General features: G+C 31.7%; 1 protein-coding gene across 1 annotated transcript in view; it reads left to right on the top strand.

Moving 5' to 3' along the window:
* The window catches only part of LOC143061973 (glutamate receptor ionotropic, NMDA 3A-like), a 72,063-nt gene that overhangs the window by 12,797 nt on the left and 31,292 nt on the right, over positions 1-27,974 (top strand). The window contains exons 2-3 of the mRNA XM_076233832.1: positions 17,760-18,346; positions 22,539-23,586. Coding sequence (XP_076089947.1) covers positions 17,760-18,346; positions 22,539-23,586 — 1,635 coding nt within the window. The remainder of the gene's footprint in view (positions 1-17,759; positions 18,347-22,538; positions 23,587-27,974) is intronic.

Raw genomic sequence — 27,974 nt, forward strand, 5'->3', positions numbered from 1 at the left:
CAGAAGAAGGAAAGAAGATGAATGAAAACAGAATAAAAATACGTAATAGTTTTTTTTCTCTCTTTGAAGTCAGCAATGTTGTTTTTCTTCTTCCATATTCTTCTTTTTGTATCACGTTTCCCTTGAATGTAGTTATATTTGGCCATAAATATGCTTTACCAAGGTCAAGTTTATGTAAGTGGGTTGTTGTATAAAGTACTCCACTGTTTATATTGGAATGGATCCGAATAATTCCCTAGCAGCTTTCCAATATAGTCTGAGAAATCATTTATTGTTTTCATGGTTAAAAATCACACATATACGTTAGCTATTAATCTTTTTTTCATCTCTAACCTTTTCTGGTAACCGTTATGATTTAATAAGAAGTGTTGCTGTTGGTTGTTACAGTCTAGTATAGCCATGTGCCTCGTAAACCGAAACACAAAGAGATTCATATGATAGAGTGTATCGTTGCATTCATTTTCAAATTGAAAAGAATAGTTCGTATGAGTTGTTTGATATTAAAACTATAAAGTGCATGTATTGATTCCAATTATTCATTTTAATGCGACACGTTGTAGGTTTGGCATAAAACATTATTCTTCGTGGGAAGAATTTTCTATGTAAAACAAAATCTGCTTCTCTGATTCATTGACACAAGTTATAATTAAACTGTTGTTGTTCATCATTTATTGCGTCTGCCATATTTATAAGATTAGCATCAAGTTGATAATTTATAAGTTGAAACACGAATGATGGTGTCTTTTGTTTCCATTTCCGCATTCAAATTATGAAACGATTTACTCTGAGGAAGTTCTTGTCTTGTACTTTTATGGCATTTATGTATGAAACTTACTACGATGTATATTCGCCCATATTACAGTTTAATATGAAAATACGAAGTCATGGTATGATTGCCAAGAAGACAAGAATCCTTCAGACTCCAAATGACGTAGATATAGGCAACTTCGACTGTATTTTATATCTGCTTTGTTTTCAGTAACCGCGGTATTTTTTAATATGATATTGTTTATTATTGATATGCTTGGAGTTGTTTTTTATAATCTTAAACTAAAACTTATAGGGTAAAATATTGCTACTGTTCAAATTTAGATTATACGATCTGGTCATTCCTTTTTATTTATTTTTCCACCGATAGCCCCGTAACGTATTTATATACCGGTCAGAAGACAGCATTTGCTTTGGTGGTTGTTTCAGGTACATCATGATGTTTTTAGCCATTTGTGAAAGTTACAAACGCCAAATCTTTTATAGTTTCTGTATAATTATTCTTTTTTGTCGTTTATCTGCTTTTGCATTAGAATAAAATCATACTCTTACATCTATAAAACCAGGTCCAATCCACCATTTTTTACATTAGAAAATGCCTGTACCAAGTCAGGATTATGACAGTTGTTTTCCGTTCGTTTGATGTGTTTTATCATTTGATTTTGCCTTTGATTAGGTACTTTCTGTTTTTAATTTTCCTCAGAGTTCAGTACTTTTTGTCATTTTACGTTTCATTAACATTTTGTTAATGTTACCATCGCGTACTGGGTGATATGGGATAAAATTAACGGTACCAATTTTCTTGCACCAGATGCGCATTTCGACAATACATGTCTCTTCAGTGATGCTCTTGGCCAAAATATTTGAAATCCAAATCATATATAAAAGATGAAGAGCTATAATCCAAAAGGTCCAAAAAGTATAGCCAAATCCGTGAAAAGAATCAGAGCTTTGCATGAGGGAGATACATTCCTTAATTTATAATAATTTCTATCATTTTGTAACAGCAAATTTTAATAACACAAAAAATCCGTATTTTCATGCCAGTACCAAAGTACTGGCTACTGGGCTGGTGATACCCTCGGGGACTAATAGTCCACCAGCAGAGGCATCGACCCAGTGGTAGTAATAAAATTAACGGTACTCGTCCTTTTTTTTTTTTTTGTTGATGTAAGGATCATATTACAACATTAATTAGATAACCTTTACTTATAAGTTTGGATGAGTTAACACGGATCACATAGTGATGTCCGCGCTTTTAGTACAATATCATCGTATATTTTATGATGTGAAATACCGTTTTAATAAGTTTTACAGGTACAGGCAAATTTTTACTAATCTAATCAAATCTTTTCATCTATGAAAGAATGTAAATTTTTTCACTTATGTATAGCAATCCGTGACTTAATGATTTACCGGTGATGCTTTGATTACGTTAGTTAAAATCTATGACTTCACACATGGGAATAACGAACGAGGTATAATATATAAACACCGATGAGTTTCTCATATAAAATAAGGAAAATTAACAATAGAAAATGAAAAATCGTCTCTTTTGTCGTAGATTTATTATGGAGTTTCCCTTTGTTTGTTTGTTAATTTTCTCTAATGTAAATTCACTGTATAGTGTCTATCTTTTAATTAGACAAAGTACTTTATAGATATAGGAAGATAGTGTATTTATGTCTTTTTTTATATATATACACAGTGATGATCTGTTTAAATTTAAAAAAATAAATAAAAAAAAAATATTTAAATAAAAGGTGTTTTAGCAGTATACTTTTTTCTGCGACGTAAGTCCCATAAAACAGTCAATCGTCATTCACCTATCATTATGTTAAATGAAACTCCATTAGGGACCTATTAACTTGTAGCTTCCATACTGTTTTGAATTTTGGTCGATTTATTATGCCATCATCTTGGGAATGAAACCTAATTATGATTGAACATATGTCATCAGCTGAGTTCCACAGAGGGTTCCTTTTAGTTTAACGGAATCTTTAAATTGAAATTATATATGCAAGTATTTTTCATATCACGAATCATGCTGATTATGTTACACAAATTATGATTCACTGAAGGTACTGTCGTTCTCAGTTTATATTAAAACTGTTGTCGAAGATCTGTTGAAGAAAGCAATATGCCGATCTAGAAAATAACGCATTTTAGTGATAATTGCTGTTTATTTGACGTCCAGTGGCAAACATTTTATAAAATTGAAAATGGATAAAAGCAATAGTAGTATACCGCTGTACGAAAGTCATAAATCGATTGAGAGAAAACAAATCCAGGTTACAAACTAAAACTGAGGGAAACATTCCAAATATAAGAGGAAAACAACGAAACAACAGCAAAACTGAAGACATTGGGAAAATGTAAAAACAAAACCATCCCGACCAAAGAGCAGATAACAGACGAAGACCACCAATGGGCCTTTAGCGCAGAGAGAAAAACCCGCACATGGAGGTTGGCATCAACTGTCCCCTACATAAAAATGTGTACTAGTTCAGTGAAAATCTTATGCATATTACAGACAACAGAAGGGAAATACTATGTCACTTTCTTATTGGTAAATCAAACTAAATGCACCTTGATGTATATCTTATATGTAGAGTGCAATTTTTACAGATCAGAACATTTTCGTTTAAAATCTTTAAACAATGTATTAAATTCTGAGACGGCGAACTAACACATCACATAGAACTAAACCGTGGTATTCTTCAGTCTTGATCTATTTTCTTGTCAGCGATATAATAACTACTTCTAGGAGTTTTAACTGACAGAAACAATCTTCGTCTGTGCTAGAAAGAAATACAATTTCACTTTGCAATCAATTTAGCACGATTCAATTTTACTGTCTTTTATTTTTCCCTAGATCATCGTGGCCGTTCTGCAATCAAGACACCATAAATTGAAAATGTGCTTAATTTAATTAAAATTCGTTTCTATACTATTCTAGGATTTCAAAATGTTGTATTGTGTTTATTCTGCAATGAAACAATCTTCTATTTGACACTTTTAGTATTACTATGCAAATATAACTGTATAACACGAGTTCAACTTTTCAATGAAAATGGTATCATTTATATGCTATGAAGGTTGAGAGATTTACTGAAAAGCAAACTATCAGTTATGTAAATAAATTAAAAACTAACAGTTAAATCGCAAATGTCACTTTATTTAAATGATAAAACTTGTATTACCCATTATATAGCACAAACATGCTTACGGGTTGGGGGTTATGTTGGGGTATTGTGAATGAATATCTTCTTGTCTGGTATAATAACATTGATATATCTGTGATGTTCTCCTTAGTTTTTGTGTTATTATATGAGACTATATTTTGTATTATTATCTCCTTTTTATCTTAAATACATACCTTTGATAACTATTTACACCACTGGGCCGATGCCACTGCTGGTGGACGTTTCGTCCCCGAGGGTATCACCAGCCCAGTAGTCTGTACTTCTGTGTTGACATGAATATCAATTATATGGTCATTTTTATATATTTCCTGTTACAAAACTTTAAATTTTTCGAAAACTAAGTATTTTCTTATCCCAAGAATAGATTGCCTTAGCCGTATTTGGCACAACTTTTTGGAATTGGGGTTCTCAATGCTCTTCAATTTTTTACTTTTTTTGGCTTTATAACTATTTTGATCTGAGCGTCACTGATGAGTCTTGTGTAGACGAAACGCGCGTCTGGCGTATTAAATTATAATCTTTATCATATCAAAAGAGGCGGTAGTTACGAAAGGGAAAATATAAACTCGTATTTGGCACAACTTTTTTGAATTTTAGGATCCTCAATGCTCTTCAACTTTGTACTTGTTTGGCTTTATAAATATTTTGATATGGGCGTCACTGATGAGTCTTATGTAGACGAAACGCGCGTCTGGCGTAATAAATTATAATCCTGGTACCTTTGATAACTATCATAAATCGAAGGAAACAACATGGCAAAAACGAAAGAGGTTGAAGAAAAACAAACATGTCCACGAAACACTACGAAAGACAGTTAAAGACTTTTAAATCACACATTTAACACTTTCACATCAGTACAAATATGTTGATAGATCTTATTCCGGGATGCCATAGTCAATGACAAGACGACAGGATAGTGGTGATTATGACAATTGGCATGTACCCACAGTAAGCATATGTGATACAGATTTACATAACGGTAAATCAACTCATGGTGGGATCCATAAAACTTTCGTAGGGATGACTTCAACTTTTCAACTTTTAACCATTTATTCAAAGGCTTTATTTTTCCTAGCAACCTATAATCATGAAAATCATCATAAGAAACGCAATCTTTGGAATACCGAACTACCTGTGCTGTGTATACTCTACATGCGAGTACTTCTAGGATATTGGTACATAGAAATGAAAAGTTCACAATTGGGAACTGTAATAAATAATTATTTCGTAACAGTTAATAATGTTCACATCTAATCGATCATTGTAAATGTTTAGACATGCTAAATTTTGCATGTTGAAAAGTCAAACAAGTATGGAACCTGATGGGATTTTTTTTAATTTTTGTATGTAGTGTAGCATTTTACTTTGTAATGTTACAGGACTTTACATGACAAGTTTTCTTTATGGTCTGATGAACACTCTGACTTGCTTTAAATTTCAATGCCCATATTTTGCTGAATGACATTTCCGAATGTTTAGCTATGCATTATATAGTATGTTGACCCTACAAAAAAATAAGTTTGCTATCGTCATCAGTTAGTAGATGTAGTAAAGCTTAGAAGGTTTCTGTTTTTTATTAAGCAATAAAAAGTTATAGATCTTTACCGTCTTATTTAATTTCATTGATGATAGTCACTGATGCTCGTTTCATATACGTTTGAAATATATTAATTATAAAGCCGTTTCCTCTGCAAAACCCTATGAGAATAAATCAGCTTTAACCGACAACAAAGTTCACTCCAAATGAATTAAAAAGTAATATTATACATGTGCACTGGTGTTTATTTCTTGTTAATTCTGTATAATGTTTTACGGCAAGGTAGTTGCCTCTTGTAGGGGAAGGATTAATTTCACGGAATTAATTTCTCTTAACGATCTTCGAATGACTGGATGTAAAAAGTTGATTGAAATTCAAATGTTTGATGAATTAATTCCGGATCGATTGACTCGTGTATTAGGCAAAACAGATCAATTACTTTATTACTTATCGATAAATTCATGATTTAAAATAGATTTTATGTCCTGCTTTTATTATTTCTATATCATTATAGAAATCTTTTAGCGTTTACCTTATTTTATTTTTACTTTTCCTAGATCATTATCATGGATCATCTAATACAAGTGACACAGTTGAGAATCAGTAAAGTACATATAATCAATTGTAGTCATATGAATTATGACATAATTTCATTTTTCACACACTTATTTGATTATTCTTTGAATTGAAATGCAATTGTACAACATTATTGGTATAATTTCCTTTTAGTTTTAAATTATATAATTCAAGCAAATGATTTTTGTTAAAAAGATCCCTGGATAGTTTTAACGCGTCGTTTACGAGTCTCGCATGAGGAACAGGATCTGCTTACTCTTCTGGAGCACTTGATACCACCAACGTTTTTTTTTTTTTCTTTTTGAGTGGGGACGTGGGTCGTGTTGCTCAGTCTTTGGTTTTCTATAAAGCGTTTTGTATACTGTTTTCCTTTGGTCGTTTTTGTCTTTTCTGTTTTACCATGGCATTGTTATACAGTTAATTTTTGACAAATGAGTTTGAACGACCCTTTCTGATCTTTAACCGCACTCATAGGAAACAACATGTCAAAGATTTTTCGGCTCTAGAACTTGGATAACTCTATTGACAATCTATAGAAATTGTCATGTCGGTTGCCTCTGTTATCCTTCATTTAAAATCTTTCATAAAATGTCCTGCACCATGCCAGGAATAGGGCATTTGTTATCAAATAGTTCGTTTCTATGTATGTTGCATTGACGTGTTATTTGTTTTGTTGCTCTTCAGTACTTCTGTTTTTTAATTGTTTTCCTTTTATAGTTGTTGTGTTTCTCCCGATTTTAGTGCGCTACCCGGATCGGTTTTTTCTCAAACGATTTATGACTTTTGAACAGCCGTATACTACTGTTGCCTTTTATATAAACGCTTGTAGTATCTTTATATTGTAAGGATTCATATTTTTCTTCCAATTGTATCCTCATTTAGATTCATACTTTTTTGGCAGTTCTTCAGATAATGGAATATCTTTTAAGTATTAATTACAGAATAATGCTTTAATGCATATCCTTCAAGCAAAATTGAGTGAAAAGAGTGGTACTCTGAATTAAAGCTGCTGTCAAGCATCAGTCAGAACTTAAACTGCAACATGAGATTAATGACAACTCTGACAATTGATCTATGAAAGAGAGTTGTAGCATAAGACAATATGAAAACCAATACTATTATAAAATCACCACGAAAGCAGCATGGAAGTTTTACGTAATTGATTAAATGTAAATGACATGTAGAAGCAGCTGGAACTTCCGTTTCTTTATAGATCAGCGATCATGTTGGCTTTGATCAACATGTTCCACTATCAAAGTAAAATCGTATTTTATTGATCATGCTGAAAATGTGTCTCGGGGTCATTCGTCTTGACAACTTATAATTTGAATTTTAGTTGAATAATGGAATTTTGTATTCTCTGTTAACGAAATGAAAAAAGAAATATTTTAAAGAAAATTTATTGGTAAAAAGAAAAATCACAAAAATACCGAACTCAATGTAAGATGATATCATAACAGAGGAAAAAAGGATGCATTTGTGGTTTCGATGATTGGAGCATATCCGTGGTAATCTTTGACATAGATTACTGTAAACCATCTCGATCGCGTCCATTAATCTTTCAATCGGGACGACTTTAACTTGACCACTTGTTACCTTGAGTTCAATAACGTAAGATATTTGCCCCACGTACATATAAGATACTTTACTAGATATTTATTTTTCAATTCAAATTCTTTAGGTAATAAAATTATCATATAGGAGATTTTCGTTTACAAAAGATTCATCAGTGACATTTGAATAAAAAATGTTAAGAAAAGGCTGAAAAAGTAAGAAGTAGAAAAGCATGGGGACATAATATTTAGAAAGGTTTTACCAAATATACTAGTAAACAAAAGAAACGATACAAGGCAATGTATTTTCCAAATATAATGAAATTGAATACATTGTACTAAGTTAAATAATTGCCCAATTGGCCTAATTTTTACAGAGTGTTATTTTCTTATAACAACCAAGGAATTACGGGAAAAACGCGATTTTTTAAAAATTTTTGTTATTTCAAATATCGTATTTTTTAACTAAAAAGTTCAAAAATCGATATTAGAAATATAGATTCCTACACTGCAACAAGTGTATTACGATATTTCTCCACTCCAGAAAGTTAAATTTTATTATTCGAGCTCTTTAAATAATTAAAATTAAACTGTCGAGAGTGGAGAAATATCGTAATACACGAGTTATAGTGTAGGAATCTGTTATCTGATGATTTTTATCCTTCTTTTTCAAAGATTTTTAGAAACTTGTGTTCTTTATATACGACGTCATCAGACATGGTCGCCTTTTTCCATTACGTAACAATAGGAAAATTCAGAGGTAAACAAAACATTTTGACATCATAATCAAATTTCAACTAATCATTTGCTAAGAACAGATTTTTCATTAGTGAGGAGAAATATTTTTCTCACACCGGTCAGGAAATGTGAAAATATCACATAAATTAGAGAACTCAAAATTTATACTTAAACATGGTCCGGTTAAAATTTTGACGGCCTTTGCAGATTTTTGAATAATTAATTCTCATTTACGAAATTAAGTGCCGAAATTTGAACCCTTTGTTCAATAACTCAATATTTTCTAATTTTCCAAATAGCTCAGATTCTTTTAAACATATGCATTTGCTTTGTAAATGAATGCTTTTCATTGGCTATTTTACAGTGTTTCCTATTTTTTTACATTCTATGATAAATTGGAGTTTAAACTTGTGTATCGTTTCTTTTCTTGACTAGTATACATTTTTATTTAAAAGTAATATATATTTTGGGTAAAAAATTCTAGATATTTTGAAAAAACAGAGTTGGGTAAACAGCTGATTAATAATTATGATCATGTCAGTGATAGTTCAATACCGACGTGCTGACTGCTGAGAGTGAATAGCTCTTTAACTATATTGTTTTTATTAAAGGTCATCAGGGTTTTTTCAGTAGTTGAAAAAATATATATAACTATATAGACGTATGCATGGTTAAAAACAATTCTAAGGATACCACAGAGCCATGAAATAAACATATTTCTGATTTATTTTTATATAAAACTGTTCGATCTTCTTCGGTTACGCAGACTTACTTTCTTTCATTATTATTTCCCTTATTTTGAATATTGTCCCTCTTAAACACCAAATGGTTATTTAATATAAAAGAATTAATACAACATCTAACCTGCTGATAACATTCATTTGATTCAGTTTGATTTCATCTATGACCAAGATATTTTTTCTGTAAACAAATTATTGTCCAAACCTACCATCCATCTAGTATTTACTGAACTTTTAACGTCAACAAAGATACGGTCATATACGTTTATTTTTAATTGTGTCTGTAGTCACAATAATATTAAAACATCAACATAGTTTATGGTATTTGTCGTCAGGATTTCATATAAATAAGATTGAACAACGTCTATGTAGTCTGCTAGGGGCATATAAATTCAAAGAACAGTGATGTATATTTGATCTGATGTATAATGTAAATATTATATCTATGTGTTCTGTTGCAAGCCGTATTTTCTTAAATTAATCTAATAAAGGCAACACTTCTCTTACTAAAGTGGAATCGATTTTGTCAGAGTCATTTTTCAAATAGAAGGGTAAATATTGTCTCATTACTGCAAAAGTCAAGGTCGAGATCCTCGATGTTTTACAAAGACTAAAATTACAAGTGATAAGTATCTATTTCAACAACGTTTCATATATATTAAATTGCATTTACATTATACATAGATATTTCATGTAGAAGCGGAGTTATGAGGACATACGACCACGTCGTATAAGGTTGTCGACACGAATTGTTGGCTAAAACGATGAGTGTGTCTCATAACATGTTTATACAGCCTGACATATCAAGACACCAAATATATTGTCTGATATTCATATTGCTGATTGTAACTTATTCTCTGTCGAAATTTTCTATATTCGCATGCTTAGTAAGAGGCGCGTACCCTGTTGCTATATTTAAAGTTTTTGCAACTCATTCATTTATTTTTGGGGGGATGTATTTACGAATTTAGAAGGTAAACTTCATCTGCCTCTATTTACGATCGTAATCACGAATAAGTCGATCATTTAAGTTAAGTGTGTTCTTATCAAATGATCGTAGATATTTCCTCAAATGATAAACATCCTTTTCAGCGATTTTGATTCTTATTAAACTTGACTACATGGAAATTATTATTTGTTCATTAAGGCTTTGATTTGTTTTCAATTTTAGGAACTTTGGACAATACCTCATTTCCTTAGCAAGTGTCTATCTTGATCATTTGTCCTATCACTGTTTTTTCTATATTCCCTTTAGCTAGCAACTGATTAAAGTTGGTCTTTGAGTACAAAATATTATGTAATGATGTTATATATTCTACAGTGTCCTTCTTGTCTACAATGCTAGACATCTGAACTCTGAACACTTAGTAAAAGATTGTTCGAAAAAATAACTCACACACAAACACACACATAGGAGACACAATTATGGGAACCAGAGCTTAAGGTTTTTTCTTTCTTCCCAGCGATTTCTTTTCTTAATCATACAAAGCAGGCTTTTCCCAATGAATGAAAACATGGTAATACCCGTATTATCCTTTCAATCTAACTGTATGTTCCACTATTTATATGTTGTCAAGTGCTCTCATTGAATAATTCAAGTTTTCATAAAATAATTGCAGCCATCTCATTAAATTTGACATATTCATATATTGACCAACATTGATATATTGAATTTAGTTTCGATTAAGAATTAAGTTTACACCAAAAGGTATGATTTCAATTTTCTCATTGGGTACTTTCCATTGTAATTAAGCTACATTCCAGAAGTATCTGCGTCTGGATTTTAGAGAATAAGTTAGAATCTATTCTGAAAAGTAGAAATTTTCTGTTATGAGTTGCCATGTATACGTAGCACCATGAAACAGCATATTTAAGTTTCAAAACTGACAATGAGTAAATGTTGGAAACCTTCGAATGTTTTAGGTCATTAGAAATAATTAAACATTACGTCATATCATTGCTCATTTCTAGAATAGGCTAGGCTGAAGTCGGTCTGAAATATTAGTTTGACATATGTGTAGATGAAAGCCTGTGGTATCTTCCAATCTCTAAAATACTGTTGTCGTTAATTGTTTCAACTCGAATTTAACGTAGTTATACAATGACTTCTATCTTCTGGTGGTTTGTTGAGGCGTTTCTCTATTTTCATTGCATTGAAAAATTAAACCAGAGCAATTTCAATGTTCTGCATTGTGCGACTGTTTCTTTGTTGCTTGACATATCTCGGAAATTATGTATGTATTCCTCAATATTGGGAAATTATCAACACATTCTCAATTACATCTTCTTTATAGATTCATCGCTTGCCTTTGGATTCCTAATTAATGTAAATACAATTGCATGCAATACATTTTTTTTTTCTGTTTTTCAATACGTGCAAAAACTGTGCAAATTATTATCCACCGTTTAATTTTCTCTTTTATTCCTAGCTTTTGTGCAATGTGTTTTAATTAGAATCAAACATGCAACGAATGTAATCTAATGTGAAAATAAAATCTTTCAAATTCAGCAAATCCATTAAACTCTTTATTAGAATTGTATGAATAAAATTTCCGATAGTTTTATTATATTCCCACAGATTACGAAGGATGTCTTTTTTATGTAAAACATCCACACAGTGTTAATCTAATTTCTAGTTTTTGTCGATAATCTTTCATTTCGAAATATTTCTTGTTGAACGAAAACCACAAACTGTATAATAAACAAAGTCCAAAATTTAAAAAAAGGGAAGGGATGACGTGAACCAGAATATATCATACACTTCTCGGTTATTTAATATAAATTTGTTCATATGATGCTGCATCTGATAATTTAATGGTACTACTTTTAATACACCACTGCGCATGTTGACAATATTATACTTGTCTTTATATTGATATTTTATGACAAAATATTTGAAAATCTTAAACTTGTTTAAAAACTTGAGAGCTGAAAACTAAAAAAGTACACAAAGTATAGTCAAAGGCAAGGCATCGGAGCTTTGGAGGAGAAGGTACACAAAGTATAGTCAAAGGCAAGGCATCGGAGCTTGGGAGGAGAAAGTACACAAAGTATAGTCAAAGGCAAGGCATCGGAGCTTTGGAGGAGAAAGATTAATTCTTTAACTTTAAATGATTTTTTAAATTTTAAAACATGAAATGTCAGTGGTAATGAGCGTATTTTCATGACAGCACTGATACGCACGGTGATTAACAGGCAATGATCAGCGATATCGACCCATTAGTAGAAGTAGCAGTACCAATGTTATTGCGCCAGAGGCGCACTATGCTCCACAATGAGTTCTTAATATTTGAAAATCTAAAACTTTTCTTAAAAGATGAAATGTTATGAAACCCATAGGACAAAAAATATAGTCAAAGCCGGGTAAAGAATCATAGCTTAACACGAGAAATATATATTCAAGTTGCGAAAATTGCTAAAATAAATTCACAGTGAATTGGGATAGGAAAGCCTTCACGTAAAAAAAATTATGGAAAAAATAATTTGGTTTTCAGTGAACCTATATTAATCAGGAAATGAAACGATTGTAAGTTTCTGGAGTATCAATTGTATCAAGGTTGATCATTTGTGGCTTATCATCGAACCAGTGGAACCAATCAATTTGTTTCTGTATGTATAACAACACTTGTAGGAATCACACAATGGCAACAGTATATATACTAATTTAAAAATCTGTTTTCTAGTGCAATCCTATAACAAATAAGTCATTTTAATTCAGTTCTATATGAACCGTTGATAGATGAGTATTGTTGTCAAACATAAAGTACCAGAATGTTATGTAAATGATCCATTAGAATGGTCTAGACACTTAATGACTACTGCAAGATCTGCACATTTATCCGTATGTCATAAACAGTACTGGGATGGACAATCAGTAATGGATTTTAATATTTTGACTCATGTTAACACGATTTGGGTCTTAAAGAAAGAATAAAGATACCAATGGGAAAATCAAAACTTATAAGTGACTAGCCGCAGAGAGGCCGACGAAATCAAGGCTAGCAAACAAAAGACGATGAAATGACGACCAACAATCCAGCAAACAATAAACACTGTGAAACAGGAATTCATCAAAAACCTAAATTCTCATTTAATCTAACCGTGACGTGTAAATCTATTTAAGGTATTTGAATATATTGATTTCTAAAGGATTTTTTTTTTAAACATAAAGGGTCTTATTAATCTCTCTTATATGGTTGAAAACCCATTCAATGCTCTCAATCAAATAGCATGTGCCATTTTTTGTGATATCTTTGATGACCCTTATCAGTAAAATAGTGACAGATGGACTGACATGCAACGTTGCAAATGAAAATCGCACTTTATAATTTGTATGCATGCGTCTAATGGGATTCCACAGATATACCGTCATCTAGCAATGTTAGAAATGACGTTATGATTAACTTGCTTTAGTCTCATTCCTCTCATATTCAGGCATATGAAAATATGTCCAAAGAAAACTGAAAATTGAACAATCTCATCAACTACAACAACTGCTAGCTTGTAAAATAGAGAAAACAATATAGGTTTGATAACCAAAACAAAATCATATAACATAACATAACATAGACGTGACGTAGCAGGGTATTTTTACATACTCAAAACAAACAAAAAAGATGCAAAATACAGATCTGCGAGTAATCGCAGTTACCGACAGCTAGTTCAAAGCCAATAACAACTAATACAAATTACCATGCATCTAAGACTAAATAACTATCAGTACACATCCAACATCCAATGGAATTAATGTCCATGCATGGTATATTGACCCTCAAACCTCATAGTAATTATACTTTCTATGGTAACGAAAGAAATGTTCTGCAATTGAGTTATATTTAAAGCTTGATATTTGCTGTTACTCGGGATTTTAATTTCAATTCACACGTAACCGTTGTTTTGGGTTGGATTACAGTTTTTGAAATATTTCAAAACGATTCCTGAAAACTATAAAATGTTCCAAAACTTTTTATTGAACTTCCATTTTAGTGTAGAATCTCTGTTTCAGACGTTATATTATTACTGCAAATCTGAAGAAAAAAATTGACAATTTTAGCTCGAGTTAATGATAGACAATATTGTTGAAATGACTTTATATGTATACATTGATTTCAATGTGGCATTTATGTAGAAAATCTTGTAATTCTAAATGTAACTGCATTTATTTACACCGGTTAGTTGATAGAACTTGAAGAAGAATTGCATACAAAACTGACAAACTAAATACATTACTAAAGATATAATTTTCATAGATAAACTTTCACTGTTATGATTAAATGATAAATTTATGTTGTTTTAAGGCTATTTAAAGATGTTATTTGACAAAATTGGAATAAATGTATTCCATACAATTGCTGTGAAAATTACAAGGTATTACTGCGTAATGTAATATTAATGAACAAACGATGAATCTGTTATTTGTGATTTATTGATATTCAAAGTATTATTTTATCAATATGTCTTCTGAGACATCATTTTGATGGGCAAAATCTTATTTCTAATTTCAATATTGTAATCTGAAGTTAAATCAACGATATTGATAAGGTCATCTTTAATATCAAACTGAATAATTTATCCTCTGCTATGAAATTTGAGTGAACAGTGTGTTTTACTAATGTTCAAATCAGTTAATCTCAGTAATCAATGAAAAAGATGCAAATCAAGGAAACAAACAAAAAATGAAGGAACGGCGCAAACTCTCGTAGGAACGAACTCTCGTAGGAACGAACTCTCGTAGGAACGAAACCGGATGTTGCGACAGGATTAGTGTCTATTGCCATTCATGCACCAGCCATTCGAATCCATACTCATGCCAAATGTCACAATCGATAAAGTCATTTCTGATTATTTTGATAAGAATTTAATGGTAACAAAAATAACTACGCCTCAGAATAATAACTTAAACGGGCAAACGCATGAATAGGTTCTTTCATTAGAGAAAAAATGACATTATCAGGGGAGCAACCAGAAACCATTTGCAGAGGAACAACAGGCACGCCATGATCAAATTTGAAACAAGAAAAACTTTACAGAAAATTTCAGAGTTGCAATACGATCTAAAATAAAAATTCGGGTGCTGCTGAACAGGTAGAAGTTTAAGATTCGATAAAGCTATTGCCATGTTTATATGGTTACGGAAATCAGGTCCTCTTATATCAAGTTCAAATATATTGTCTTTTTGATTTTGTTTTGTTTTTTTCTACGCTTCCGAATTGGACGTGAAAATTCTATAAGTTTTTTTTTCTCATTAAAGTTAACTCTTTGATTAAGTGTTGCGAATATTCTTGGATTCTAAGATGGTTATGTTACTTATGGATGGATACACATTAATTCTATTAGAAAAAACATTAAGGTAACATACCGTCCTAAACAAGGTCATAAAAAGCATGCTTATTGAAAGACATAACCATAGTAACTAAAATGCATTCTTCCCAAAAAGACAACAACATATGGATGCGAGAACAATATAGTTATTGTTGACGATTCATTTGCGACAATAAACAATTCATTTCTCTACTAAAAGTTTTATGATTGTTTTAAAAACCATAACACCCAACAATGACGACGCTTGGTTTAGAATTAGTAAAAATTTCATGTTTATGATCTCGTTATAGATTAATAGACGCCACTGACTTTCATGGCGCTTCTTAGTCTACTCAGCCTTCCTGTATTCAGCCATTATATAATAGGTTTGATATCAGAAATGACAATCTGTCGGATAACGAAATATAAGTTATTATTTACACTCAATTCCAAGAGAGTGTCCGGTATCCACTAGGTATGATATTTATGCGGGATACACGTTTCTTTCATTAAATATTAGATGCTTATAAATAAAAATCAAGCGATGTAATTGGAAGCAATAAATTAAACGTTTTCGAAATTAAAAAACCGCGAGATGATTGATTGTACAAGACATTTTGTACAAAAGCAAGACATTTTACTTATATAAGATATTTATATAACTGTAGAAATTGGACAAGATGATGCACAAACAACATTATACAATTGAAAGAATTTTTGTTGTAACGCTTGTTTTTTTCATTTCGTAGTAATTTTTAAAAACACAGCATTCAGTTCTAATTTTTACAGATCTTGGAATTAAAAATATTTATGTAAGTTACTGACATTTGAATTCTGAAAACACATAAGTTCGGTGGACATTGTCTAGTGAAATTAAGTCATAATGCGAAATATGTATGATGAAGATATAGATTTAATAGTAGATATCAGAAACATATATACCTTATTATGTATTACGTATATGTCTCTGTAGATATTAACTCGCTAAATATTGATTAAATTTCAATAATTGTTAAACTTTTATTATGCTAGGATAATAATTTATTGTTATATTTCTATAACTAACTTTTCAAGTTAGAAAATTTGTGATGTTTTAAAATTTAACTGTAAGCATGATTTAAAAATAAGTATTGATTTAAAGGAAGGTGGAGCCTATAATTCTATAAATGAGGGTTGTTTTCATACAGTTATTTTGTTAATTGATCAAATAATTCGTCTTTCAGGCAATAAAACTTGAGCATTTGTATGATTTGAACGTAGACTGTGAACATATTACATGAACGTAGACTGTGAACATATTACATGAACGTAGACTGTGAACATATTACATGAACGTAGACTGTGAACATATTACAATTTATCTCAACACATCATCATGTGTAACTATCGAGTAGACTTTCGTCCCATGACGTTTTAATATATAATTCACAAAAATAACAAAAAGTCAGTACCCAGCAACGTCCACTCTGTTTTTGCTAGATGTATTTGTATGTGTGTCCTTCTGACGGGTTAAGTCTTTTTACAACTGATTTTTATAGTTCGATCTTATGTTGTACTGTTAAATCTATGTCACAGGTTAGAGGAGGGTTGGGATACGGCTAACATATTTACCTCCTCCCCTTTTCCATCGACATTATGTATGTATGTGCCTTTCAAAAGCCAGGAGCCTGTAATTCAGTGGTTGTTGTTTGTTGCTGAATTACATATTTGTTTTCCGTTCATTGCTTGGTACAATATTTGTATAATTTATCAAGACAATTTTGTCTCATGTACATTTATTGTTGTTCCTCCAATTATCCAGAGAGAAAAAAAACAAGAACTCCACAATACACAGTCTCCTTTCCTCCAATTATCCAGAGAGAAAAAACAAGAACCCCACAATACACAGTCTCCTTTCCTCCAATTATCCAGAGAGAAAAAGAACAAGAACCCCACAATACACATTTTTCAATGAACTCATTTATTATAGTAAAACTAAGAATATGCGGACTTCTGAAGCCTTTGCTACGGTTGTCGTTTGTTGCAGACTGTTATTATTTTTTGTCTCCGAGAATCGATGTTTATTTTTTTTTTAAACTATTGTTACTCATTTTCTTTTCGGAGCTTTTTAAAGCTGACTATATACGTTTTGTTATAACGTTTGATTACTAAATTCTGTGTCGTTTCGACTGTTGGATAGTTATATGAAAGGCTATAATACAACATCTTCTAAATTTATATTAAGTTAGGTAAACACATGAAAATCAAAATTACATATATATATACATCTGTCTTCATCAATTGATAACCTTGCCTATTTGAACTAGAATAAATTTTATTCATTATTATTCTATAATTTCAGGTTAGTAATAGTCTACAATTACAAATGGAACCCACCATTTCACAGATAGCCAGAGGAGTATCAAAATTTTTCTCGGCAAATTTCTGGTTCAAATTCGTGCTTTTAATTGAAAAAGAATATATTTCCGATGGATTTTATAGTGAGATCAAATTACTTTCTAGTGAAAAGAAATGGAACATTACTGTTTATTTTATTTCTTCGAGTTGGACTTGTACCAATATATGCAATTTAATAGCAAAAATATTCAGGAACGAACGCAAAATCGTTGTTTTACATACAAAACCTGAATTAGCAAAGGTGATATTTAGATGTACAAATTATGTGATGAATTCTAGTATTTCCTGGTTCTTGACGGATAAAGTGTTTACACGCAAAAGAGCTTTGTTAAAGTATTATCCCACTGGAGCTTTGGCTGTGACTATCAGTGAACAAACATATCTAGAGGATATACTTAAGGATAGTATCAATGTGGTTATAGAGGCAATAGTAAATATACCAAAAGATATAAGAAGCTTTTCGCTACCAGTTAATCACAATTGTCGGACAGTTTCAAGTAGTGAACAATCATTGGGCCTATTTTTTTACAGGTTAGTTTCAATACATGAAGAAAAATAGCTATTTTTTTTTATTCACAGACCGGTATGTTTGTAGGAAATAATATATTATATAATTACTAAAAAAAATGAAACTAATAATGCATGAATAGGAAAACAGAAAATGTCCAAAACACGGACAGCACAAAAGACCACACAAGCTACCAGCAAGTGACTACTCGTAACACATGGATGTAAACACAGAGTAACACAACCTCTAACAACAAATTGTCCAGATAGCCATGACTTTGGTACAGGCGCAGGTTAAACTAGTTTTACATTATCAAAAATATTCCATTTTGCTTATCAGGACACCTTAAAAGTAAACCACACAATAAAAAACCTCCACAGTGGGCAATCAATATTTAGTTTTTTTTAATAAAATATAAATGTCAAACTGGTTTGAAGTCATAAGACACCTCAAATTAAAAAAAAAATATGCATATGTTTTTTATAACTAAACAGATAGTTTTCATTATACAACTTATGTACATATACTTTTTTCTGAGGAAAATTCTTTAATTTATCCACATTTAGAAGAAGTTTTCTTATTTTTAATTGCTTCCTGGGCTGACATAATTTCTGTATGCATAGTGACCTGAGCGTAACCCTCCTCGTAAAAATCCGGTGATCGCAATACGCATTGATCTGTCATTTTTAAAAATAAACAATTATCTGATTGTACATGTTAAACACGTGCTCAATACCTATGCTTTTTGTTATTTGTTTACTATAAGGTGACAATCGGTAAACTTCGGCTTCAAAACACGGCATTTAATGAGCAGTCATATTTGTTAAAATCATAACAGACAGAGAGAAAAAAAAATTGACGATTAAACGATATATTTGCTTAAAAAATGACAAATTCGTGCACAGAGGACTTAGTTTAAGATATATACATGCATTGGTTTAAGAATTTGATAGACATTATTTTTCACCCCTCACTTGTTTCATATGACTTTAATTTAGAAATGTCAATTCGTGTCCCTTTCTAAATTAAACAAATGCAATTCTGTTAACAGAAATAACATGTACATGTTTTGTGTTTAAGAATTGAATGCTTCTTTTTGTAACGTCATAGGGTTGTAAAAGCGTTGACCGTGCGCACATTTTTAGTATGAAGCGCTTTTTTTGTTAACAGAATTGCATTTTTGTTCAATTGCGTATTATCAAATACTTTTTGTTTCCTCAAAAATCGGAATTTTAAATGTCTTTTTTTTTAATTTAGGGCAAAAGAAAATATTTTTAATTGTTTTTCATGTTTTTGTTTTGCTATTTATTTATTTTTTATTTAATCTTGTCATACTTTGAATGACAAAATTATTTTATTTATTAATAGTACTTTTACTGTTAACCCACTTTTTTTGTGATATACATTTGACGTGACTCTGTACTTATGTATCCCGTCATACTTTGAACCACACTATTATTTTATTTATTATTACTTTATACTGTTTAGTCAGTTTTTGTTATATCTATTTTGCGTGACTGTATTTATACATCCCGTCATACTTTGAACGACAAATTTATTTCATGTCTACCTATGAGAATTTCAAACGCGCAATTTTACACTAGTACTCAGAACCCTCCTTCCTTGATGGGTGCATTTTACATAGACAAATAAAATCGTATAATATAATAAAAATGAGGATGTTAATTTGATGTGTGCTTCTTCGTTACATTTGTTGTTTTTATAGTGATTAAGATGATAACACAATGTTGACTGCTGTACCCCTATTTTTGAAATTTTTAACTATTGTGTCTGTTTGTTTTGTTCAAGCATCGGTGACAATATAATGCAATGTGATACGACGGTCATACAAGTGAGAGGTTTAGCTAGCTATAAAACCAGGTTCAATCCACCATTTTCTACATTTGAAAATGCCTGTACCAAGTCAGAAATATGACAGTTCTTGTCCATTCGTTTTTGATGCGTTTTGTTATTTGATTTTGCCATGTGATTATGGACTTTCCGAATTGATTTTCCTCTGAGTTCAGTATTTTTGTGATTTTACTTTTTGATTGGTCCTAATGTTGTTTCTGTCACGACAGAGTTAAGTCCCATGTGCAACGTGCATTGTTTTCCAGTTGCAATAGAAATTTCCGACCTAAATCATTTTAAAAACCATTTAGCAAACCATACCTAAAGGATTAATTGATAAACTGTTTCGTCCTAAATATGCATGTAACATGATGTTCAGTGGTTGTCGTTTGTTGATGTGGTTCATAGGTGTTTCTCTATTTTATATAGATTAGTTGCATTGGTTTTCCTGTTTGAGTGGTTTCATTTTAGTCATTTTTGGGACCTTTTATAGCTTGATTGTTGGTGTAGTCAAGGCTCCGCGTTGAAGCCGTACTTTGATCTATAATTGTTAACTTTTACAAATTGTGACTTGGATGATGACTTGTCTCATTATCACTCATACCGCATCTTCTTTTATCTATGTTATTATTGCAATTGAGTGCTAAGCAAAACCAATCAATAAATTCACGTTATATCGTTACAAAAATAAGCCACCAAGTCGTATCTAGTAACCCACATAACTGCTAGTTTGAATATTTCCATGCTATAAAATGTTGTCAATAAAGGAATTTGCATTTTTGATGAACTAAACTCCTTCCTCGGTATTTTTTTGTAATGAAATCAATGTGGTTCTTAATAAAGAACGTTTCCAAAAATAACAAAGAAACAAACCTGTGCAATATTCAAGTCGATCAAAAAATAATATTTAGGTTCTTGATGAATCAAAGGAGTAGGTTCGATAAGGCCCTTAAATGGCCCTCTTTTTTACCTTAAATTTCAAATTACGATTTATTGACCAAAATCACAATGAATCATAGTTAATACATTAACTAGATAGGAAATGAGCCTTTTTGATGAAAATTTTTCTGCATTCTACTGATGACGTCACAAACCATACTCATTTCTATTTGTGAAAAATCAATGAAAATTGGTTAATTTTGCTTTGATTATTGGACAGGAAACACAGAGCGAATACATCGACAATGTATGTAATGACATTTTGCATGTTTAACTTGAATATTTAGTTTGTCGAAGCCTGCGCTCTATGTTTCCTGGTCATAAATTTGGTTGAAATCTGGCCAATTTTGTCAAATTTCGTCAAACCTCTCATTTGACCTATTTTGAATGTAGAAATCAACGCTTTAGAATGAAACTTTGACAGATATAGTTCTATTTTACTTTCTCACATGTTTTTAAGATAACTTAAAACATATTTTATCTTGCACCATTCAATTTTATAATCGGGGCCAAGTATGGCCCTTACCGAACTTCAGTGCCGAACTTACTCCTTTGCAATGTTTGTTGTTTTCTGTTTTGCCCATTTGAACAGATAACGGGCTTACTTCACATGTACATTGTGAAATATCAGCTGCACACATTTAAAGAGAACATTTCGACGATTGAGCTTAACAAGTGAGCCAATAAGCTTTCCATTGTATCAAGCAGCAGGTATTGGCAATGTTTATATGTCAAAAGCCCAATAATATTTGATCGTTCTTACACTTGTCTTTTTTGTAACTTTTTGCATATTTCCCATTGACTGTTCTGTCAGACTTATCCTGATAAGTTTTATTTATATTTTGAGGTCGCTGATAAGTTCTGTTCTAAAATTACAACGCCCGTACACGAGACTACGGATCCATTCAGAAGGGTGACTTAGAATGAAATTCAAAACAGTGTGGCTGTGGCCATTGATTGACACATTAAATTCATCCATTGACTGTGACAATTTAGGTGAACGTTTGTATGTAACGACCACTGCTCACTATGTACTTTTTAAAGACACTTAAACTATGGGGTCACCAAAGGTTCTCAACACCTTAATAAAGTAATTCGAAAAATTAATCAGAAATAACACGATATTTTGATTTATATCAATTATATAAATCAAAACATAAAGGTTATTCCTGATTAATTTTTCGAATTATTTTATAATTAAAGGCGTTAAGAAACCTTTGGTGACCCCACAGTTTAAATGTCTATCGTAGGTAGGTCGCGAACAGTGGTCGTTACAGGCAAACGTTCACGTAAATTGTCCCAGTCAATGGATGAATTTAATGTGTCAATCAATGGCCACAGCCACACTGTTTTGAATTTCATTCTAAGGGTAGGGAAGTACGATAAATATTGCTTATTTGTCAACATGTGTTGTTTTTATTGCAGAAAAATGTTGGAAGCTTCTATAGAGGGTGTGTCAGGTCCAATGAAATTTAGTTCAGATGGAGTATTACAAAGAAATACAATTGATGTTCGTCATCTCGTCAGGAAAGGAAGAAAAAGTACCTGGCGTAGGATAGGCTATGTAAGGGGTGATGACGTATGTCCATTTGGTATTCTTTGGCCGGACGAACCTATAGAGACACACATTAGGAACAATAAAAAGCATTACAGGATCGTTACAAACCCTGTGCAACCATTTGTTATAAAAAATTCAGAATATGGACTGGATTCGGATACGGGACAGTGCGCAATGTACACTACATGTTTGGAGCTAACGACAAAAGACAAAATAGCTACTATTAAAGCGCTCAGGGATTATGAAAATGGATTTGTTAACGCTAGTAATCCTTATAATATTAGCTGTTGTCGAGGATTAACAGTTGATCTACTAGATAAACTTGCAGAGGATCTCAATTTTGAATACACTATGTATGTAGTTCAAGATACAGAATACGGAAAGAAAATAAATGGCTCATGGACGGGAATGGTATATGATCTGATGGAAGGCACAGCTCATATGGCCATTGGGGCATTCAGTATTACTAGACCGAGATTAGAAGTGATCGATTTTACATATCCTTATTTCTTTTCTGGATTTTCTGTGCTGTATCATGAAAAAATTGGATATAGCATTTTACATGCTTTTCTGGAACCTTTTCATTCTTACGTGTGGTATTCTATATTTATTTCTGCAACTATTAGTGGAATTTGCTCATCTATATTCGAATGGAATAGTCCTTTTGGACTAAATCCTTGGGGCCGAAAACGTAAACAGAATTATTGTTTAGCATCGGGATTAACTATGGTTTACTCCTTATTATTTGGTCATACAGTTAAGACCAAATCACCAAAATCCTGGCCAAGCAAAGTTTTACAAAACTTTTGGGCTTGTGCGTGTATTTTCATCATGGCTTCCTATACTGCCAACCTTGCAGCTTATATAGCTGGAAAGCATGCTGGGATTAATTACAATGACCTTCATGATCCAAGGGTAAGTTTAATTGAGTTGAGTAAGTTTGGCTTAAAAGCAAAACTACCATTCTCTAAGAGACGAAAAGTCCGCAAGCAGTAGCATCAGTGATTAGAAAAACTCGTTAAATATTTGTCTACATAATATTCACTTTCAACTATTGCTATCATGGTCATTATTTTGTGGTCAAAATGATTTTAAAAAGAGACTTAGCTACAACTTTAATGCAAATATATCTAAACTTTTCATCGGCTACCAAACGATGTATACATTAACAACCATAAATTATGTCACCTTATGGTCTTCGACAATGATCAAAACCAATATCGCATACGAAGCTGTGAGAGTTCAGACATGACAAACTTATACAGCAACAAAAACAACCAATGAACTACAGGCTACTTATACATGCACTTTTATTGATTCAGTTGTCATTTCTATTGAATAAGCAATTCTTTTTTCCATTGTTTATTAAGCACATTACATGGCATTGAAAATCGCCAGTAAAGGTCAAACATTGTATATCAAATGAATGTCGTGTATAAAAAGAACAATATTCACCCTTAACACCGCCGAAACGGCGTAAAAAACTTGTCGATAGTAATCATGTACTGTTCATAACAATTCGTGTCCTTAGTGCATAACAAAATTTTTTTTAAAAAAAATACTAAACTCAGATGAAAATTTAAAACGTAAAGTCCCTAATCAAACGGCAAAATCAGAAGCTCAAACTCATCAAACGAATAGATAACAACTGTCATATTCCTGACTTGGTACAGGCATTTTCTCATGTAGAAAATGGTGGATCAAACCTGGTTTAAGATCTAGATAAACCTCTTACTTGTGACAGTCGCACATAATTTATTTTACTTTTGACAACGATAGAGTTTATTTCATTATCAACAATTAGTCTTAGATTACTGATTTTTTTTTATTCGTTGTTCGTGGCTTTGAACTAGCTGTCAGTAACTGCAAATACTCTTAGATCTGTACTTCGTGTCTTTTTGTTGGGATGTACAAGTACCCGGCCACGTCGTCATTTATTTGTAGTATTTGTATTTTTATCAATCTTATGAGTTAAGCCTTTTTCAACTGTTTTTTTTTCTGCTGTTGTACTGTAACACCACTGTCCAAGGTAAGGGAGAGGATTGACATTCCGCTAACTTGGCATGTTTAACCCTGCCACATTCTGCATGTATGTGCCTGTCCCAAGTCAGGAGCCTGTAATTCAGTGTTTGTCGTTCGTTTGTTTATTTGTCACATTTTTTTTCTTTAATTTTTTGTATCTAAATTAGGCCGTTAGTTTTCTTGTTTGAATTGTTTTACATAGTCATTTCGGGACCTTTTATAGCTGATTATGCGGTATGGGCTTGCTTGTTGAAGGCGGTACGGTGACCTATAGTTGTTAATTTTTGTGTCATTTTTGCTTTTTGTGGAGAATTGTCTCATTGGCAATCATACCACATCTTCTTTTTCAAATAGCAAACGACTGTAGTAAGGTGAGAATTAAAGTAAGATTTATTTTACTTTTCCGAAGCACCTGACATAGACACGATTGTTTATAATTGTTCACTCCCATTTAGGTTTTAGTGGGGTTCGTGTTGCTCAGTTTTTAGTTTGATATGTTGTGTTTCGTATACTGGTATATTTCTTGGATCTTATTTTTTTTTTGCCATGGCGTTTCCAGTTGTCATTTTGTCATCGACTAATGCGTTTCGTTATCCCTTTGATATCTTCCATCTCATTATAACACATGTTGTAAAACTGAAAAGGTCACGTACAATTATCTATCATTTAATTATGATACAAAAAAAATATCTCATGAAACAAATAAGCTTCATTTAAAACACTTTGGCTTTAATTATAATCACATGTAAAAACCTTATCAAAAACAAGACGAAGCTAAAATACAGATATTTTCCATTAAGGAAATGACAGTTTATAATATTTGTATAAAATGTCCTAATAAATCAAGGACATTCTCATCAAATCAAACATTTCATACCGCTGTGTAAATGCATTTCCGATAATGGAAATAAACACTTTAGGTAAGAGTAAAACAGCTACTGAGGGCAATAACTAATTGTCGAGGGCTCCATTGTTCTACGAAAGAATACATTGGGAATAGCAAGGTGTGATAAAAAAGTTAATTGGATTTTTAACTTTGCAAATCACAATAATTTTCCTTCAATTAGATTTGAAAAACAACTTTACAGTGTTGCATTTTACAGATTTTTCATTTGGGAAGAGTTAATTTGATTATTTTACTATTTATAACCATCTGAAAAAGTTTATTTAACATTAGAATGAAAAAGTTAAAAAGAAATAGTTTTTATATACAGTTATAGATATTTGAATGTTATTTTGAGATCTTTTCGCCTCCCCTTGGGGAAGAATTGTCAGATAGTTTTTTTTTTGTTTCTTCACTAGGCACGCGACGATTAGAATTAAGAGAAAATACTGGATCGTCTGGAATCAGAACAATGTGTACGGTTGTGGTGAAGATTTTCTGCAGACTGCTGCCTTGTTAACTTGCATGTTGAAAATTGGTTTAGAAAAAGCAATGTTCATGTATTTCACATTACCAGGCGCTCGTAGAATATATGTTTAATTTGCTACCAAACAATTAACAGCCGTAAACAGCCCGTAAATTAACAAGGCATCAACTTACGACTAATGAACTAATGTTGAGTTACTTTTTTAAGCCAGAGAAATTGCTGATCCCTCATGAAGGGGCTTTGATATGCCATATTTTGATTGGTTTAGCGTGTATTTTAAGAGCCAGTCTGCCATAAAACCAGGTTAAATCTCATATTTCGTCCAAATTGGTAGTTACAACTTGGCAACATTATATATATTTCCAAAATCTTTGGGTATTTAGGAGTTAAGATAAAAAAAATTCACACTATTTTCCATTTAACAGCCTTATTTGCATATTTATGAATTATTCAAAAAAAATTCAAAAAAAATCACCATATTTAGGTACTTTTTAAAGGTCTGGATAATTGATAAATCTCTTAAATATAACATTATCTTGTTATACTTTGCAAAGAACATCATTAAAAAACAAAAAGAAATGTATTTTGAGATTTTTTTATCTTTTGGCAGGTTGCCAGAGAGGTTCATGCAACATATGGTTTAGATAACTTGCATGTAGTACAAGTACTCAGTAGGTGTTTTCTCTCAAGATCATATTTATTTATTTGAACTTTTAGGATTTTTTTAAAGGTGTATATCAGTTCTAAGTTCTAAATTTGACATGGGTAAAATTGTTTATCAGGTCAAGATCTATCTGCCCTGAAACTATCAGATGAATCGGACAAACCGTTGTTAGGTTGCTGCCCCTAAATTGGTAATTTTAAGGAACTTTTGCTGTTTTTGGTTATTATCTTGAATATTATTATAGATAGAGATAAACGGTAAACAGCAATAATGTTCAGCAAAGTAAGATTTACAAATAAGTCAACACGACCAAAATGGTCAGTTGACCCCTTTAGGAGTTATTGCCCTTTGTAGTCAATTTTTAACCATTTTTCGTAAATCTTAGTTATCTTTTAGAAAAAATATTCTCCTCTAAAACTACTGCGCCAAATTAAACCAAACTTGGCCACAATCGTCATTGGGGTATCTAGTTTAAAAATATGTCCGGTGATTCGGCCAACCAACCAAGATGGCCGCCATGGCTAAAAATAGATCATTGGGGTAAAATGCAGTTTTTGGATTCTAACTCAAAAACTAAAGCATTTAGAGCAAATAGAGGGCAACACTGTTTATCAGGTCAAGATCTATTTGCCCTGGAATTTTCAGATGAATCAGATAACCGGTTGTTAGGTTGCTGCCCCTCAATTGGTAATTTTAAGGTAATTTTGCCGTTTTTTTGTTATTATCTTGAATATTATTATAGATAGAGATAAACTGTAAACAGCAATAATGTACAGCAAAGTAAGACCTAAAAATCAGTCAACATGACCAAAATGGTCAATTGACCTCCTAAGGAGTTATTGCCCTTTATAGTAAATTTTTAACAATTTTCATAATATTTGTAATTTTCACTAACATTTTCCACTGAAACTACTAACTATTGGGCCAAGTTCATTATAGATAGAGATAATTGTAAGCAGCAAGAATGTTTAGTAAAGTAAGATCTACAAACTCATCACCATCATCAAAACACAATTTTGTCATGAATCCATCTGTGTCCTTTGTTTAATATTCACATAGACCAAGGCGAGCGACACAGGCTCTTTAGGGACTCTAGTTTAAAGACAATAATGTTCAGAAAAGTAAGATCTACAAATAAGTCAATATGACCAAAATTGTCAGAGAACCCTTTAAGGAGTTATTGTCCTTTATAGTCAATATTGAACAACTTTTTGGTCATTTTTGTAACTTGTACAAACATCTTCTTT

The sequence above is a fragment of the Mytilus galloprovincialis genome, chromosome 1 (assembly GCF_965363235.1).
Source record: "Mytilus galloprovincialis chromosome 1, xbMytGall1.hap1.1, whole genome shotgun sequence".
Lineage (NCBI taxonomy): Eukaryota > Metazoa > Mollusca > Bivalvia > Mytilida > Mytilidae > Mytilus > Mytilus galloprovincialis.